General features: G+C 45.1%; 1 protein-coding gene across 3 annotated transcripts in view; it reads right to left on the reverse strand.

Annotated features, from left to right (window-relative positions):
• Window positions 1–731: 731 nt before the first annotated feature.
• Window positions 732–14,162, reverse strand: part of PRKACA (protein kinase cAMP-activated catalytic subunit alpha) — a 75,744-nt gene continuing 62,313 nt past the window's right edge. For all 3 annotated transcript variants that reach the window (XM_056853548.1, XM_056853555.1, XM_056853540.1), the window contains 4 exons: window positions 13,490–13,585; window positions 13,191–13,313; window positions 3,995–4,159; window positions 732–900 (listed from right to left, as the gene is read on the reverse strand). In XM_056853548.1, coding sequence (XP_056709526.1) covers window positions 775–900; window positions 3,995–4,159; window positions 13,191–13,313; window positions 13,490–13,585 — 510 coding nt within the window. In that variant the 3' untranslated portion in view covers window positions 732–774. The remainder of the gene's footprint in view (window positions 901–3,994; window positions 4,160–13,190; window positions 13,314–13,489; window positions 13,586–14,162) is intronic.

A 14,162-nucleotide genomic window follows, 5' to 3' on the forward strand; every position in this document is an offset into this window, starting at 1 on the left:
TTTCTAGCCAACAGAACAAATCCTTCATGCTAAAACTCAGTTGTTTTACAGAGTTAAAATTGCTGCTGAATTTCATTTAATTGTGCTGGGACAGAGCATATAAAAGTCCCTCCCTAGATCGTTAAAACCTTTTTTTTTTAAAGCCAGTTAACTATTTTTTTAAAGTTAATAAAAGGAGCCTGGAAAAAATTATATTGATAAAATGACACGGGCCCTCCCGCAAGGGACGTGACAAGGTTAGGTCATTAACCCATTCAGTGCCAGTCTGATCACCAAAGTGCTACGTGGATGTGTTTACTCCCTCTCCCCTCCTTCCTTGAAATTCTTACAATGCCCCATGGAAACAAACCTTTATAGTTGGTGATGAATGGCCAAAATATCCCCTTTCCCTCAAAAAGAAAAAAAATTGTATAAAGCCACCAATAAACTAGGGACTGTCTGATTAGGGTTTGTGTGTGTGGACTCAAAAGTCAGTGTGAGGAGGAAGGGAATTTGTTTAAAACCTGCCTGAGAGTGACCGGGAGCCACCTTGTAGCTTGTGGCGGGAGGCAGGCGGATGGCACTCAGGGCGACTGCCTTTTCCACAGCTTCAAAATGAGCCCCCCTTTTCTCTTTTCCGCCCAAACAGATCCAGGTGAACCCCCAACAGCCTCCCACTTCTCAAAATTAACATATAGGCAAGGAACTCTGGCCCTTGGGGCTGATCAAATCCAGCCCCTTCCTTTTTTTTCTTCCTGTGCACACAAAGCAAGTGGCCTGCGAAGGGAGCTGGCCCTAAAAATCTGCAAACTCCTTGGCGCACTTCTCGGTGATGGACACCCGGATCTCCTCCTCCTCGTAGTCGTCAAAGTTACTCGTGTCTCCAGCTCCTTTGCACTTTGGTATAAAGGGAGCTTCCACCTGCGGAGGGAAGGGAAGAAAGCGAAGAGCCGTTAGTGGGTCACGTCTTCGTGGGCTTGTGTACCGTTTGCTGGGAAAACTGGACTCCAAGCATGGCCGTTAAGATAAGCCCTTTATTTAAAATAAAAAGCGGGGTATTGACACATGGAGGTTGATAGCAAACATGCAGCTGATCTGACCAACAGTGAGAGCAACACAATTCCACACACAAATCTACTATATTCTGAAAGACTTTGCTCATGCAGTTCAAAGAAAATTGACACGTTATCTCATAAGATGATGGAATGTCCCCTCTTTAAGCACCACCGAGATAAATGGATTACCGCCACACTGGCAAGAATTTCTGCCCCCATAACAAGAGACAAAACAGTCCCCAAAATAGTTCCAACCAAGCACTTATATGTTGGTGCACTCCTGAACTAAAAGCACTAGGGGGCAGTGCAGCAGCAGTTACTGCGCATGGCAGGCAAAGGGGGAGGGAATAATACAGCTTCTGGTTTCAATTTTTCAGATCTTTTGTAGCAAAGACTTGTTTTTTGCTGAACAAGGTCCAGCCCTTTCCAGGCACTGGAAGGAGGGAGGGCCATATTCACAGCAGCCCCCAGGAAACACAAGCCTAGAGCAAGGCAGGTTTCCCACTCTCTGTCTCAGTACGTTCTGGATCGAATGCAACAGCAGTAGTCCAGCCCACCAGTAGCTATTCAGTGAGCTGAGTTTCCCCCCTTCCTTAAGTGCTACCGAGATGCATGTGCTTGCTGGTCATGATCCATGATCTCTGTCTCCTGCTTTCCTTACCCTAGAACTCTCCAACTAACCAACATCATCCTTCCCCCTTCAGAGTCCCTCTCAATGTATTTTTCCTATTTTCCCCTTTTCTCTCCAAGCCCTGCTTTCCCCGTTTATGCCTGTTTCTCTTTTTTAGCCTTCCCCCGTCTCCCACTGTTCTGTCTCATTCTTCTGTCCTTTTCTGTTTCCCAGCTGTGTCATTAGTTATTCCATACAGATTTATGCAGAATTTAAAATTACATTAGAGTGGAAAGTAGGTATCTGGTTACTTGATTGTAAAAGCTATGTTATCCAGCACTCAAAGGGAATGGGAGCTACTGGTTAATCAGATGTGCCAGTTGATCAAGATTGGTCATGCCTCCTTTCTTGCCTGGACTACTCCTTTAAGAAGCAGATGGGGCAGGATGGGGCTATCTTGCCTTGTGAGCCATACTTGGAATTCACCTCGAGCTGGCTTGGCTACTGCCCTGCTGGTCCCACCACGCTCTGTGGCATCCTAAAGGGCTCCAGGTTCACAGCTGCACTGCCAGCAAAAGACCCAGGATCTTTTGGGGGTGAGGGGCTGTGGCTCAGTGGTAGAGCCTCTGCTTGGCATGCAGAAAGTCCCAGGTTCAATCCCCAGCATCTCCAGTTAAAGGGACTAGGCAAGGAGATGATGTGAAAGACTCTCTGCCTGAGACCCTGGAGAGCTGCTAACGGTCTGAGTAGACAATACTGACTTTGATGGACCGAGGGTCTGATTCAGTATAAGGCAGCTTCCTGTGTCCTTGGTGGGAACTTTGGCATCAACTGAGGGCGCCAGCCAAGCAGCAGGCCTTCCTCCCCATGACTTGGTAAGTTCAGGGTCAAGCATTCTGCCCTCAAGACATATTGCTTGCTGTACTGCTACAACATGTACTGCATAGGAGCCCCGTGGCGCAGAGTGGTAATCTGCAGTACAGCAGTCCAAGCTCTGCTCACGACCTGAGTTCGATCCTGACGGAAGTTGTTTTCAGGTAGCCGGCTCAATGCTGACTCAGCCTTCCATCCTTCCGAGGTCGGTAAAATAAGGACCCACCTTGCTGGGGGTAAAGGGAAGATGACTGGGGAAGGCACTGGCAAACCACCCCGTAAATATAGTCTGCCTAGTAAATGTCGGGATGTGACGTCACCCCATGGGTCAGGAATGACCCGGTGCTTGTACAGGGGACCTTTACTTTTTTACTGCTACAACAGATGCCAACTAACCGAGTTGTCCAGATAAAGTATCAGGTAACAGTGTTTTTACTGTAATTGCAGAATTAAAGAGTGTGTTCTGGGGAAAGGTGGTAATCTTCTAATGGAAACTCTGCAGAGATTGAGAAAGGGGGAAAATAGGTTCTGGTCCAGCTGGCTGAAACAAGCCAAACTTTAATCATCTTGTATTACAAAACTTTCTCTTATATTTTACATATAAAAACATAAGCAAGAAGAGATCTTATGTTGGGTCCATTTTTGCAGGAAAACATTATGCAGTGTTCAGAATTACATGGAACTTTTCAGCAGAATCTGCCTTCTGACAAGAATTTATTAAAATACATTTATCCTGCCTTTCCTTGTGTGTAACAAAAAAGTTAATCCAGTAACGCATATTATGCTTCATCTACTTTACAACTCTTCTTCCCCACCCCTACCCCAGCCCCACATTCTGTAGAATCCAAAATAACCTAATATGGAGAAAGTGGACTGGACTCGGTATGAACAGGCATGGAGCTGTGTACATCTGCCCTTGAACCTCACACAAGTAAAATTAAGAGGATAAGGACAGGCTGCAGTGACAAAGGAAAGGCACGCTGCACATGATTTGGATCATTTTCTTTTATTACTGCAACCCCAACGGATGCCTTGGTCTCATCAAACTCCCACATGAAGTCACTGTCGACCTTTTGTCTTACCACCGAATTGCTCCCTGGACAGAAGTCGCGTCCCTTTTGCTATTTCAATATTCTCTTGTAGGGGGTCCCATTTATTAGAATTCTTACTTGTTGAGTGTAATGAAGAAAAAGAAAGAATTTGATGCACTGAAGCAAGTGTCACAAGATAAACAGATAAAATACCACTGGAAAATACCCTTCACCCTGGAAATATTTCTGACAAAAGGTAAAAAAAATAATGTTGAAATGAGTATATGAGTGACGAAGCCAGGGCTTGCTTGGTGTGTGTAAACCCCAAGAGGCATATTTGGTATTACCTTTCTAGCAATATAACAATATTAACCTTTGCTTTGGAAGAAAGCCTGTGGGCAACTACAACAGGCTAGTTCTGCCTGTCTCCTCCCACTCACCCTTACCTTCCGCTGGTAGATGGCAATCCAATCGGTGGTGGAAAACCACTTGTGGTTCTTGATGTCGTTGACTCCATTTTTCAGGTTGCCAAAGCGTTTGGTGAGGTCCACCTGGAGCAAGTTACGCAACAGGTCCTTCAGGTCCGAGCTGAAGTGAGATGGGAATCGAACCTGAGGGGCAAGAGGCAGAAGTCAAGAAACAATTCTTCTGCTCTCCAAAAGAAATCTGATAGTCACAAGAGGAAAGAAGAAAGGGACATTCATAATGTCCTACAGACAAGGATACCATTCCAGGCTGGTTGTCTAGGGCAGGGCTTCTTAAACTTTTCCCACTCGCGACCCCTTTTCGCCCAAGAAATTTTTACACGACCCTGGTATCTATCTATCTATCTATCTATCTATCTATCTATCTATCTATCTATCTATCTATCTATCTATCTATATATATATATATATATATATATCAGTAAATGTTTGATATGTATACCTATTTTATATTGCCAATTTTTTCACAACCCCCACATTCAGTTACGTGACCCCATATGGGGTTGCGACCCGCAGTTTAAGAAGCTTTGGTCTAGGGAATCAGTAAGATTCCCTAGAACCACCATTTTATTTTTACAAGGGCTTCTAGTTCTCACAGATGCAGCAATAGAAAGGGTAAAATGGCATTATAAAATATTCCAACAAGCAAATGCTTCAGTGACCAAGACAAGACACACCTTCCTCTTTTCCAAAGCTTGGCCCAATCTCTTCAAGGTCTCAACTTACAGCTTATCAATTTGTCCCATGTGTTCCACTTCCCACCCCCTCTAACTCCACTCTCTTACTCTCTTAATGCAGACAAAGTCCCTAGCATAACGTAGGAGGCTGTGCTGACAAGTTTTAATATGCTAATACCTTTTCTATTATGCTGAACACTCTCTATCACAAACAAAATTCAACTGATTTATCAGATCTAATAATTAAACATTTGTATAATGCATGTGACTAGTATAAATTATTCTGCACCTGGTGAACTTCAGAGGTTGGCTTTTCAGTTACCTGAATTTGAGCATTTGCAATGAATCAAGCTGTAAAACAAAGGGCCCCACACACAGTGTTTTTTAATAAGTGTTTTTTTTAAAAGAGGGCCAAACAGACACGATAGCGGGTGATTCATATACATTTCCTCCAGTTATCAAAGTGTTAGTGGCAGCTGTGAGGAAGGGGTAATTTGCACCAAGACTGTGGTGGGTGGAGGAAAGGTTTAATCCCTACTCCCAACTGTTTCCTCAGTTGGGGAGGGGGAAATCACACAAACTGCTATTTATCCTACAAAGAATACTCCAATTTTCTCTGCCTTTAAGGAGTCTCAAAGTGGCTTACAATCGCCTTCCCTTCCTCTCCCCACAACAGACACTTTGTGAGGTAGGTGGGACTGAGAGGGTTCAAAGAGAGCTGTGACTAGGCCAAAGTCACCCAGCTGGCTTTATGTGTAGGAGTGGGGAAACCAACTCGGTTCACCAGATTAGAGTTCTCCGCTTATGTGGAGGAGTGGGGAATCAAACTCAATTCCCCAGATTACAGTCCACTACTCTTAACCAGTACACCAGGGCTGGCACGCTGACTACAATACAAAACCTTTAATCGCATAGATAACACGCTGACTAGCACCTATATGTCTTTCCCTGTGAAACAATTGGCCCGGGAGATAGAAAAGAAATAATGCTTTGTAGAAGGGGAATTAACCCGTCTCTCCCCATATACCCTGTCCCAGAACCAAATCAGGGCCCCCTGCAGTTGCTAGTAACAGTTTTAAAAACTATGGAGGATCCATTCACAGTTCTGCTGTAATCATATCTGGTCTGGCACAAAGCCTGAGTTTAAGGCAGAGTATGGCTGGTTTGGCCCAGCAGCAGCTGGAAGGACAGAATTCGCACAGTAAAAACATAAATAGCATAAGCACACTGCAGGAAGTTCTATTCAGCAGTTCTCCCTTCACCCACCCCCAAACACCACTTTTTAAACTTGGGAGGGTTTAAAAAGCAGAGAAAGGCTGGAGGTAGGATAGCCCAGGACAGCCCAATCTCGACAGAAAGCTATTAGGTCTGTCAGCCCTGGTTAGTATTTGGATGGATCCCCAAGGAAGTCCAGAGTTGCTGTGCAGATGCAGGCAATTGGCAAACCACCTCTGAATGTCTCGCCTTGAAAACCCTATGGGGTTGCCATAAGTTGATTGTGACTTGACAACAAAAAAGTGTGTGTGTGTGTGGGGGGGGACTAAAAACCATAGAATCGTCAAGTTGGAAGGGGCCACACAGGCCCTATAATCCAACCCCCCTGCTCCATGCAGGATCAGCCTAAAGCATCCCTGACAAGAGTCATCCAGACGCTGCTCGAAGACTGCCAGTGAGGGGTAACTCTGGTACTCTCCGTGCTTGCTTCTAGATGTTCCCTTTCAATTCCAGCAAACTCAAAGACTAGCGGTTGAAAGAGGGTTAAGATCACGACTCCTGGGACCAAGAATAACCAGAACTCCCTTTCTAAGAAATGCTGAGTGAGTAGCCTTACTTAGTATCCACCTAAATATCTCCTGCTACACAGAGTCATGGACAAAAGACAGACACATAACAAGTTGTAGATTTCCATGGATAGAAATGTCTCTATTTAAATGACAAACTTGAAAACTCCATTAGACACATGCTTTAAAAAAATTAGTTGTGATTGTTGAGGACTTACAAGCCACATTCTTTAAAATTGCAGTGGTATACAAAATCTTAAGCTACGGGCACTTCTGCTTAAAGCCTTTTTCAAGTTACCAACCTCCACGACTGGTGCACGCAGCACTTTGCAGTCAGAAGCATCTGTACAGCCAGCTCTCTGCAAAGAACCCTGAAAGGAGAGCTACTTACACCCTGATCCCATTTCTGTTTTAAGCAGGGCATTTAATTTTAAGAACAAAAAAACAAAAAACGGAGCAATCTAAAAGGAAGGGGGGAATACAAGCCTTGGTTTTTAAAAAGCCTTTCTTTTGCTCAGAAAGAACTCTGAGGAAGCAAGAAGCACTTGAATCCCTGCCTCTTTACACGCTAGTTTGTGATTGGCTGTGAGAGAAAGCCAGCTTGTGTGTCCAGTGCTTTACCTTCTGAACGGAGATTTCTGCTGGGCTTTGCTCAGGGGAGAGGGAAGAGTTGGGTTAACAGAGGAATGGGAAGACCCAGACATTGCGAGGGCTGGCAGCAAGGTTATTTCTAATGGATGGAAAACTCATGCAGAACTCCAAGGAACAACCGAGACAGAATGTGAGTCCAAGTACCCATGCATAAATGATCCTAGAGGCACCTGGCTGGCCACTGTGAGAACAGACTGCTGGACTTGATGGGCCTTGGTCTGATCCAGCATGACTTTTCTCATGTTCTTATGACTATGTCCTGCCACCCTCCTAGCAAGTTTATCTACTAGACTCTGAACAAAAAAGCTTCCAAGGAAACTTTCAAAGCGGCTGACAGCTACAATAAAACATTTATTTATAAACCACTTGTAGTGGCCTGCAGTGTAAACAACAACTATGTGCTAACATTACCCCAAGACAACTCAGCGAACACGCCTTTTCCTGAAGGTGTTTTAGGCACGCACCACACACCTGCACAGGTTTCAGATCAAAGCAAACAATGGCAGTTGTTCATGCCACAAAGTGGCCTGCTCAGCATAACAAGAAGATTATTCACACTCTTTGTTTACTCCTCAACAAGGACTGTGTGTGCTCAAGAGGTGTTGAGAAATCCTGGATCAGCGCCATTCTTAACTTAATACTCTGGCTCACGCAGAAACTAGCACTAGGGGTTTCAGAGGTAGCTGCATCAGAAATACAAGCAGAACACGGTAAACATTTGCGAGGGAAAGGAGGGTGGAGAAGATGGGTTCAGATGGAAGCATCTTCCAAGCCCAATCCTCACCCCCTTGATCCTTTAAGCAACGGGAGGGTAGGTCCACTCCTTGCTTAAGTGATCCAGACCTGTGGGAGGGAACTAGGCCCAAGGGCAAGAGCTGCATCACCTGAACCTAAACTCTCAACCGGAGCTGGCTAAGGATGAAAGCCTGTGCGCCACGCTCTGTTGCCAGGGACATTCCCTAGAAGCGCTTGTACAGCAAGCAGCCCCTACTATTTTCAATTCTGAAGTGGGGAGACATGCTCCCCTTTATCCTCCCAGCCCTCCCACCCTCCAGTGATTGTCTTCCTGCCCTAGTCAGTGAAGAGAGCAGGACAGTGATTGCACAGGAAGAGAAGGGAGCATCCTTAATTATTTCATTCTTTGCACCTGGAGGAACATGGAAGCATCCATGATTATTTCATTCTTTGCACCTGCTCAGTCTCAACCAGCCCCTTCTAGCTAAGGTTGCCAATCTCCAGGTGGTGGCTGGAGATCTCCTGCTATTACAACTGATCTCCAGCCGATAGAGATCAGTTCCCCTGGAGAAAATGGTCGCTTTGGCAATTGGACTCTGTGGCATTGAAGTCCCTCCCCTCCCCAAACCCCGCCCTTCTCAGGCTCCGCCCCTAAAACGTCCCACTGGTGGCAAAGAGGAACCTGGCAACCCTACTTCTAGCTGACTGGGCTTTATAACACTGCTCTTGCGGAGGGCAGTGCCCTTAGGTTTTGTCCCTCTGGTGTGTCCTGCTGGCAGGGCTCTGTTGTCAGTTTTATTGCTTGAACTGAGCGGCAGGAGAGTCATCCCTACAAACAGTAATCTTGGGGTTTGGGAGATGTTACTGGCTGTTTCACACCCTGCGGATTGTTTGATCCTTGATTCGGGTGTGCGTGGGGTAGGAAGGTCCGGCAGTGGTAGGTTCACTGCATATCTGATCTCCATCTCATCTGGGGAAGAGTGAGTGGTGAGGCTCTCTCACATGAGTCTGCTTCAACCTTGGTGCTGTGCAATGCCAGGCCCGTAAAAAATAATCTCTGACCTGTTATCTGAGGAACAGGCAGACGGGGCTTGCTTGACTGAAACCTTGTTTGGAACAGATGTTGTCAGTTTGGCACAACTGGGACCAGCTGGGCATAAGAAGAAGAGTTGGTTTTTAATGTGCCGACTTTCTCTACCACTTAAGGGAGAATCAAACCAGCTGACAATCACCTTCCCTTCCTCTCTCCACAACAGACACCCTGTGAGGTCGGTGGGGCTGACAGAGATTGAAGACAGCTGTGACTAGCCCAAGGTCACCCAGCTGGCTTCATGTGGAGGAGTGGGAAAACCAACCCGGTTCACCAGATTAGCCTCCGCCGCTCATGTGGAGGAGTGGGGAATCAAACCTGGTTCTCCATATTAAAGTCCACCGCTCCAAACCACTGCTCTTAACCACTACACCACGCTGGCTCTCCATAAGATTATTCACCTACTTTTAACTGTAGGATGGGGAGCAGGTAGGAATTCTTTTATGTGAGTCTTTCTTCATTAGTAGATACCTGGCACAGACAGAGGTCAGCTTTCATTGTGTGTACCAAGTGCTGGGCACCAGGGACTGGTCAGGGATTCAGCTGGCTGACTGTTTGCCTAGCTTCAAGTGGGGTCCCTGGTTGCGTTGATGGAGATGATATTAGGTTTGGTATCTGAAGAAGGTGAGCTGTGGCTCACGAAAGCTCATACCCTGCCAGAAATTTTGTTAGTTTTTACAGTGCTACTGGACTCTTGCTCTTTGCTATCACTACTGACAGACTAACAAAGCTACCTATCGTTATTTATCTCGGATGTGGTCTGAGGGACCCCAAGGATGATCTTCCCTGGGGATATCAACATACGTGCTGAGGCTGTCCTGTCAAGACTTCACAAACATCATGTCCTCCTCTGATGGACAGATTCAGATTGACCCTACCAATGGATGCTGACCAGGCCCTTGGCAGTGTGATACCACTTGTGCTCTTGATCCAGGCCCATCCTGGCTTCTAAGACCAGGCTGGGAAAAGGTATTTGAACCATTGGTTAAAATAATTAATTACTCACTGAGGGAGCTCTAATTTCTAAGAGTTCTGAGGTCCTCAATCCATTGATTTACTGGAGGTGGACATTTAACTTTCCAGCGTTGTAATACAAGTCTTTTAGCCATAGCTATGGCATGGACAGCTCGTTTTCTTTGACCGTCATTTAGCCTCCAAGGAACGGGCAGTTAGTTGAAAATGTACATAAGCAACCTCAAAAATCAATGATCATTTGAATTCAAAATTGATATGAGTAATAACTTCTTCCCAGAAAAAAAAGCAAAAGACTGGCACGTCCAAAGCATAAGGGACACATCTTGTGAATTCCAACACCAATAGTTAAGAGACTTTACTCAATCCTTTGCTAAAGAGTCGTCGTGGTGTCCAGTATATCCTAAACTTTATTTTGTAAATAAATTGAAACTTGAGATCCATGGAGAGCGAGCACGTATAAACTTCAAGGCCATATTCCACTGCTTTGGCAAAAAAGGGTGATCCAGCTCCTGATGCCATTCATTCCTGAGACTCTGCATATCATACTTATTAATCAACTCCAAATATTTATAGACAAATACTGTAGGTTTCATTTTCTGAATCAATTCAATTAGAGTTTCCGAGTGCAGAGGGGATTCTCAAGACACTTAATGCTGCAGGGTCATATTGAGCTACCAACAGCTGTCACAATTGTAAATACTGTCATTCAACAGAAGCTGACAAGTCATATCTAGACCTCAGCTGAGAAAATGACAAAAACTCATCATCATGGTCTATTAAAGTTGGACAGGGGGAACCACCCCTGTTAATACTGTTAGAACGTTTAGTGGCCTCTAACACCGTTGACCTCTTCATCCTTATCCAGTGATTGGAATATGGAGTCAGCGTTAAGGGGGCAGTCCTTGAGCAGTTTTAGTCTTTTCTGTTCCGTTGGACAGAGCTGCAGAGTCAACTGCGGGTGGGATTTGCCTGTGGAATTCCATGCTGTCACCCGTACTCTTAAATGTATATATGAGGCTACTGAATGAGATTGGAGTTTGGGAGTTGGGTGTCATCAATATACAAGCAACATCTAGCTGTGTGTTTCATTCTCCAAGACTCCAGGTGCTTCCGTCTTCATTCTGAACTGGTGCTCTGAGGCCATGGTCAAATGGCTAGGTCATCAACAAGCTCAAGTGGAATCCAGATAAGACAGAGGTAATGATGGTCAGGAAGGCTGATGTTCTAAAGGGGCTGGATTCATGTGTCCTGGTTTTATGGAGTTGGACTTTTGAAGAGCAGGTTAAGAGCCTGCGATCCAGTCTTGCTGTTTGAAAAGCAGGTTTCGTGTACTGGCTAACAGTGCTTTCTATCAGATGCTTCTGGTTCATCAGCTCTCTCCTTTCATAGACTCTGGTCATGATGATCTAGACTTTTGTTAACGCTGTAGTTGGAGTATGGTAATGTGGGGCTGCCCTTAAAGACAACCTGGAAATTGCAGGTGGCTTAGAATGCGGTGGCCTGATTTCTTCAGGGGCTAGGTGATAGGAACGCATCTTGCCCATCTCAAAACACCCACGTTGGCTGCCAGCTTGTTTCTGAGCCCAATTTAAGATGCTGGTTATGATTTTTAAAACCCTTCATGGCCTAGGACCCACACATCTAAAGGACTGTGTTCTCCCATATGTCCCTGTGCGCCAACTATAGTCTTTAGGCTGTCACCTGCTGACTGTTCCCTCACTGAAGGTGGCCTGCCTGGCATCAACAAGAGCTTGTGCCTTTTCCCTTGCAGCTCCCATGTTGTGGAACGGGCGACATGATAAGGTGGTGAGGAGAGTGCCATCATCAGAAATCGTCAAGAGGCACAAGGCCATTTTATTTGCCAAGGCTTTTAATGGGATATAAATTGCCAGGATCTTTTGTTGGCGAAGGGGTATTTGGGGTTTTACTCTACTGGCTTTGAATTGTAATGTTTTAACCATGACATGTCAGCCACCAGAAAAGGAGGGGTGTAAATATTTTAATAAACAATCAGTCGCCAACTCCCGTTATTTTCCTACAAGAGCAGGAGTAACATTCCTCTCTGCCGGCCCTTCCCCACCCCACCTTTAGGCCCCTGAGTAGTCTTCACACTTTAATTAAAACGTATAACAGAGCAGTCATTATATTATTGCTTTAAATTTTTAAAATAAAATGTATTTTATAATATGATTTAAAAAAAATTAAAGCAATAATATAATGGCTGTTCTGTTATACCATTTTAATCAATGAATAATTGTATTTTGTATTGGATCCCCTGACGAAGCAAATTACGAAACGCGTAGGGATCTAGGAGAGCTAAATAAACTCTCTACCTTGCACCTAGCTTTCCTTTGTCTTTCCCTGCCCACAGGTGCGGCCTCATTTCCTCCTAAATCTTCACACAGGCGTCCCATTTTACAAATACCTCATCATTACAGAGAGAACAAGCTGCACATCTTGTTTCTTTCCCCAGTTTTGTTATGTAACTTACAAGCTGCAGTGAGCCAGCTTCACCCGGCCTCTGCCTACCTGTCTGAGGGCCCAGCTGTTTTATTTGGCCTCATATGATCCCATGTATTCTATGAATGTCAACCGGGCGGAAAACTCTTAAGCAGAGAGTATTACAGAGACTGGCCTGGCATTCCATACTAAACTTAACTTCAATTCTAAGCCACCTCAAGCAGGAATCTGAAGAGGTAGCACAGATATATCCTAAATAAATTAAATAAATGAAAAATAAATGAACTAGGCTGGAATTCTGCATTCATACTCTTCATATTTCACTCAAACTGTATAATTTGCTCCAAAGTAGTTTATTCTCCACAACGTGGAGGACTAGAATCTAAAATTTATTCACAACATATGGAATTTGAGACTCAATATTCAGATTAAGCAGGCAGATTTCCTCCCCTTCCCCAAAACAAAGTTATATCCTGCACTCTGTATATAGTAGCAGATATACAGATTTCTTTTGTTACTATGGTGATCGCTGTGAGCATTGTCAAAAGGTAACTGGAAAATTTGCAAAGAGAATACAGAGGGGTTTTCCATTTGCAGCCTGCTGGGTGGCACCTACTCCAGCAGTTACCTGGCATTAGAAATGCATGCACTCTGCCACAATAGAGCAACACGTGTAGTTTAAGATGCCCTGAAGCAATGACTGCATTTTTATTTGGTCACCATCTTGTAATACACAGCCTTAGCATTCCGAAGTCATCAGCACATAATCCTCCCCTCTGAAACATTACCTTCCCAGAGACAATCTTCTCATAGATCTGAATTGGCTGGTCTGCAAAGAATGGAGGGTAGCCAGCTGCCATCTCGTAGATTAGGACACCCAGGGCCCACCAGTCCACAGCTTTGTTATAACCCTGCAACAGGAAAGCAGGTTCGGATCACATATGCAAAAGATGAGCAGCATTTAATTGTAGCGGAGGGTAAGAAATGGTTGAGAGGGTAAGATGCTCAGCTGGGCAGAGTCCTCTTCCGCGGCTGATCAAAGACACAGAATGTTGCCAGCGGTTACAGATGTCTCAGATCTTCTCACCTTGCTTAGAATTATTTCGGGAGCCAAATATTCTGGAGTTCCACAAAGGGTCCATGTTCGACCTTTCACTCGTTTGGCAAAGCCAAAATCTGTCACCTGAAGATACAAGAGAGAGACGAAGGACATGTGAAGATACGATGCTGCCTTAACAGTTAATAAGAACATTGGCCCCTCTGCCTCAATACTGCCTGTTCGGCTTATCATAGAATCATAGAGTTGGAAGGGACCACCAGGGTCATCTGGTCCAACCTCCTGCACAATGCAGGAAATTCTGAACTACCTCCCCCCCACACCCCCAGTGACCCATACTTCATGCCCAGAAGATGGCCAAGGTGACCTCCCTCTTATGATCTGCCTAAGGTTATAGAATCAGCATTGCTGACAGATGGCCATCTAGCCTCTGCTTAAAAACCTCTGGGGAAGGAGAGCTTACCACCTTCCGAGGAAGCCTGTTCCACTGAGGAACCGCTCTAACTGTTAGAAAATTCTTCCTAATGTCTAGACGGAAACTCTCTTGATTTAATTTCAACCCGTTGGTTCTGGTCCGACCTTCTGGGGCAACAGAAAACAACTTGGCACGATCCTCTATAGGACAGCCCTTCAAGTACTTGAAGATGGTTATCATATCTGTGCTTTTCAGGCACAGAGAGACCCTTCCCAACCACCTGTTACT

Source organism: Euleptes europaea, chromosome 1 (genome assembly GCF_029931775.1).
Source record: "Euleptes europaea isolate rEulEur1 chromosome 1, rEulEur1.hap1, whole genome shotgun sequence".
NCBI lineage: Eukaryota > Metazoa > Chordata > Lepidosauria > Squamata > Sphaerodactylidae > Euleptes > Euleptes europaea.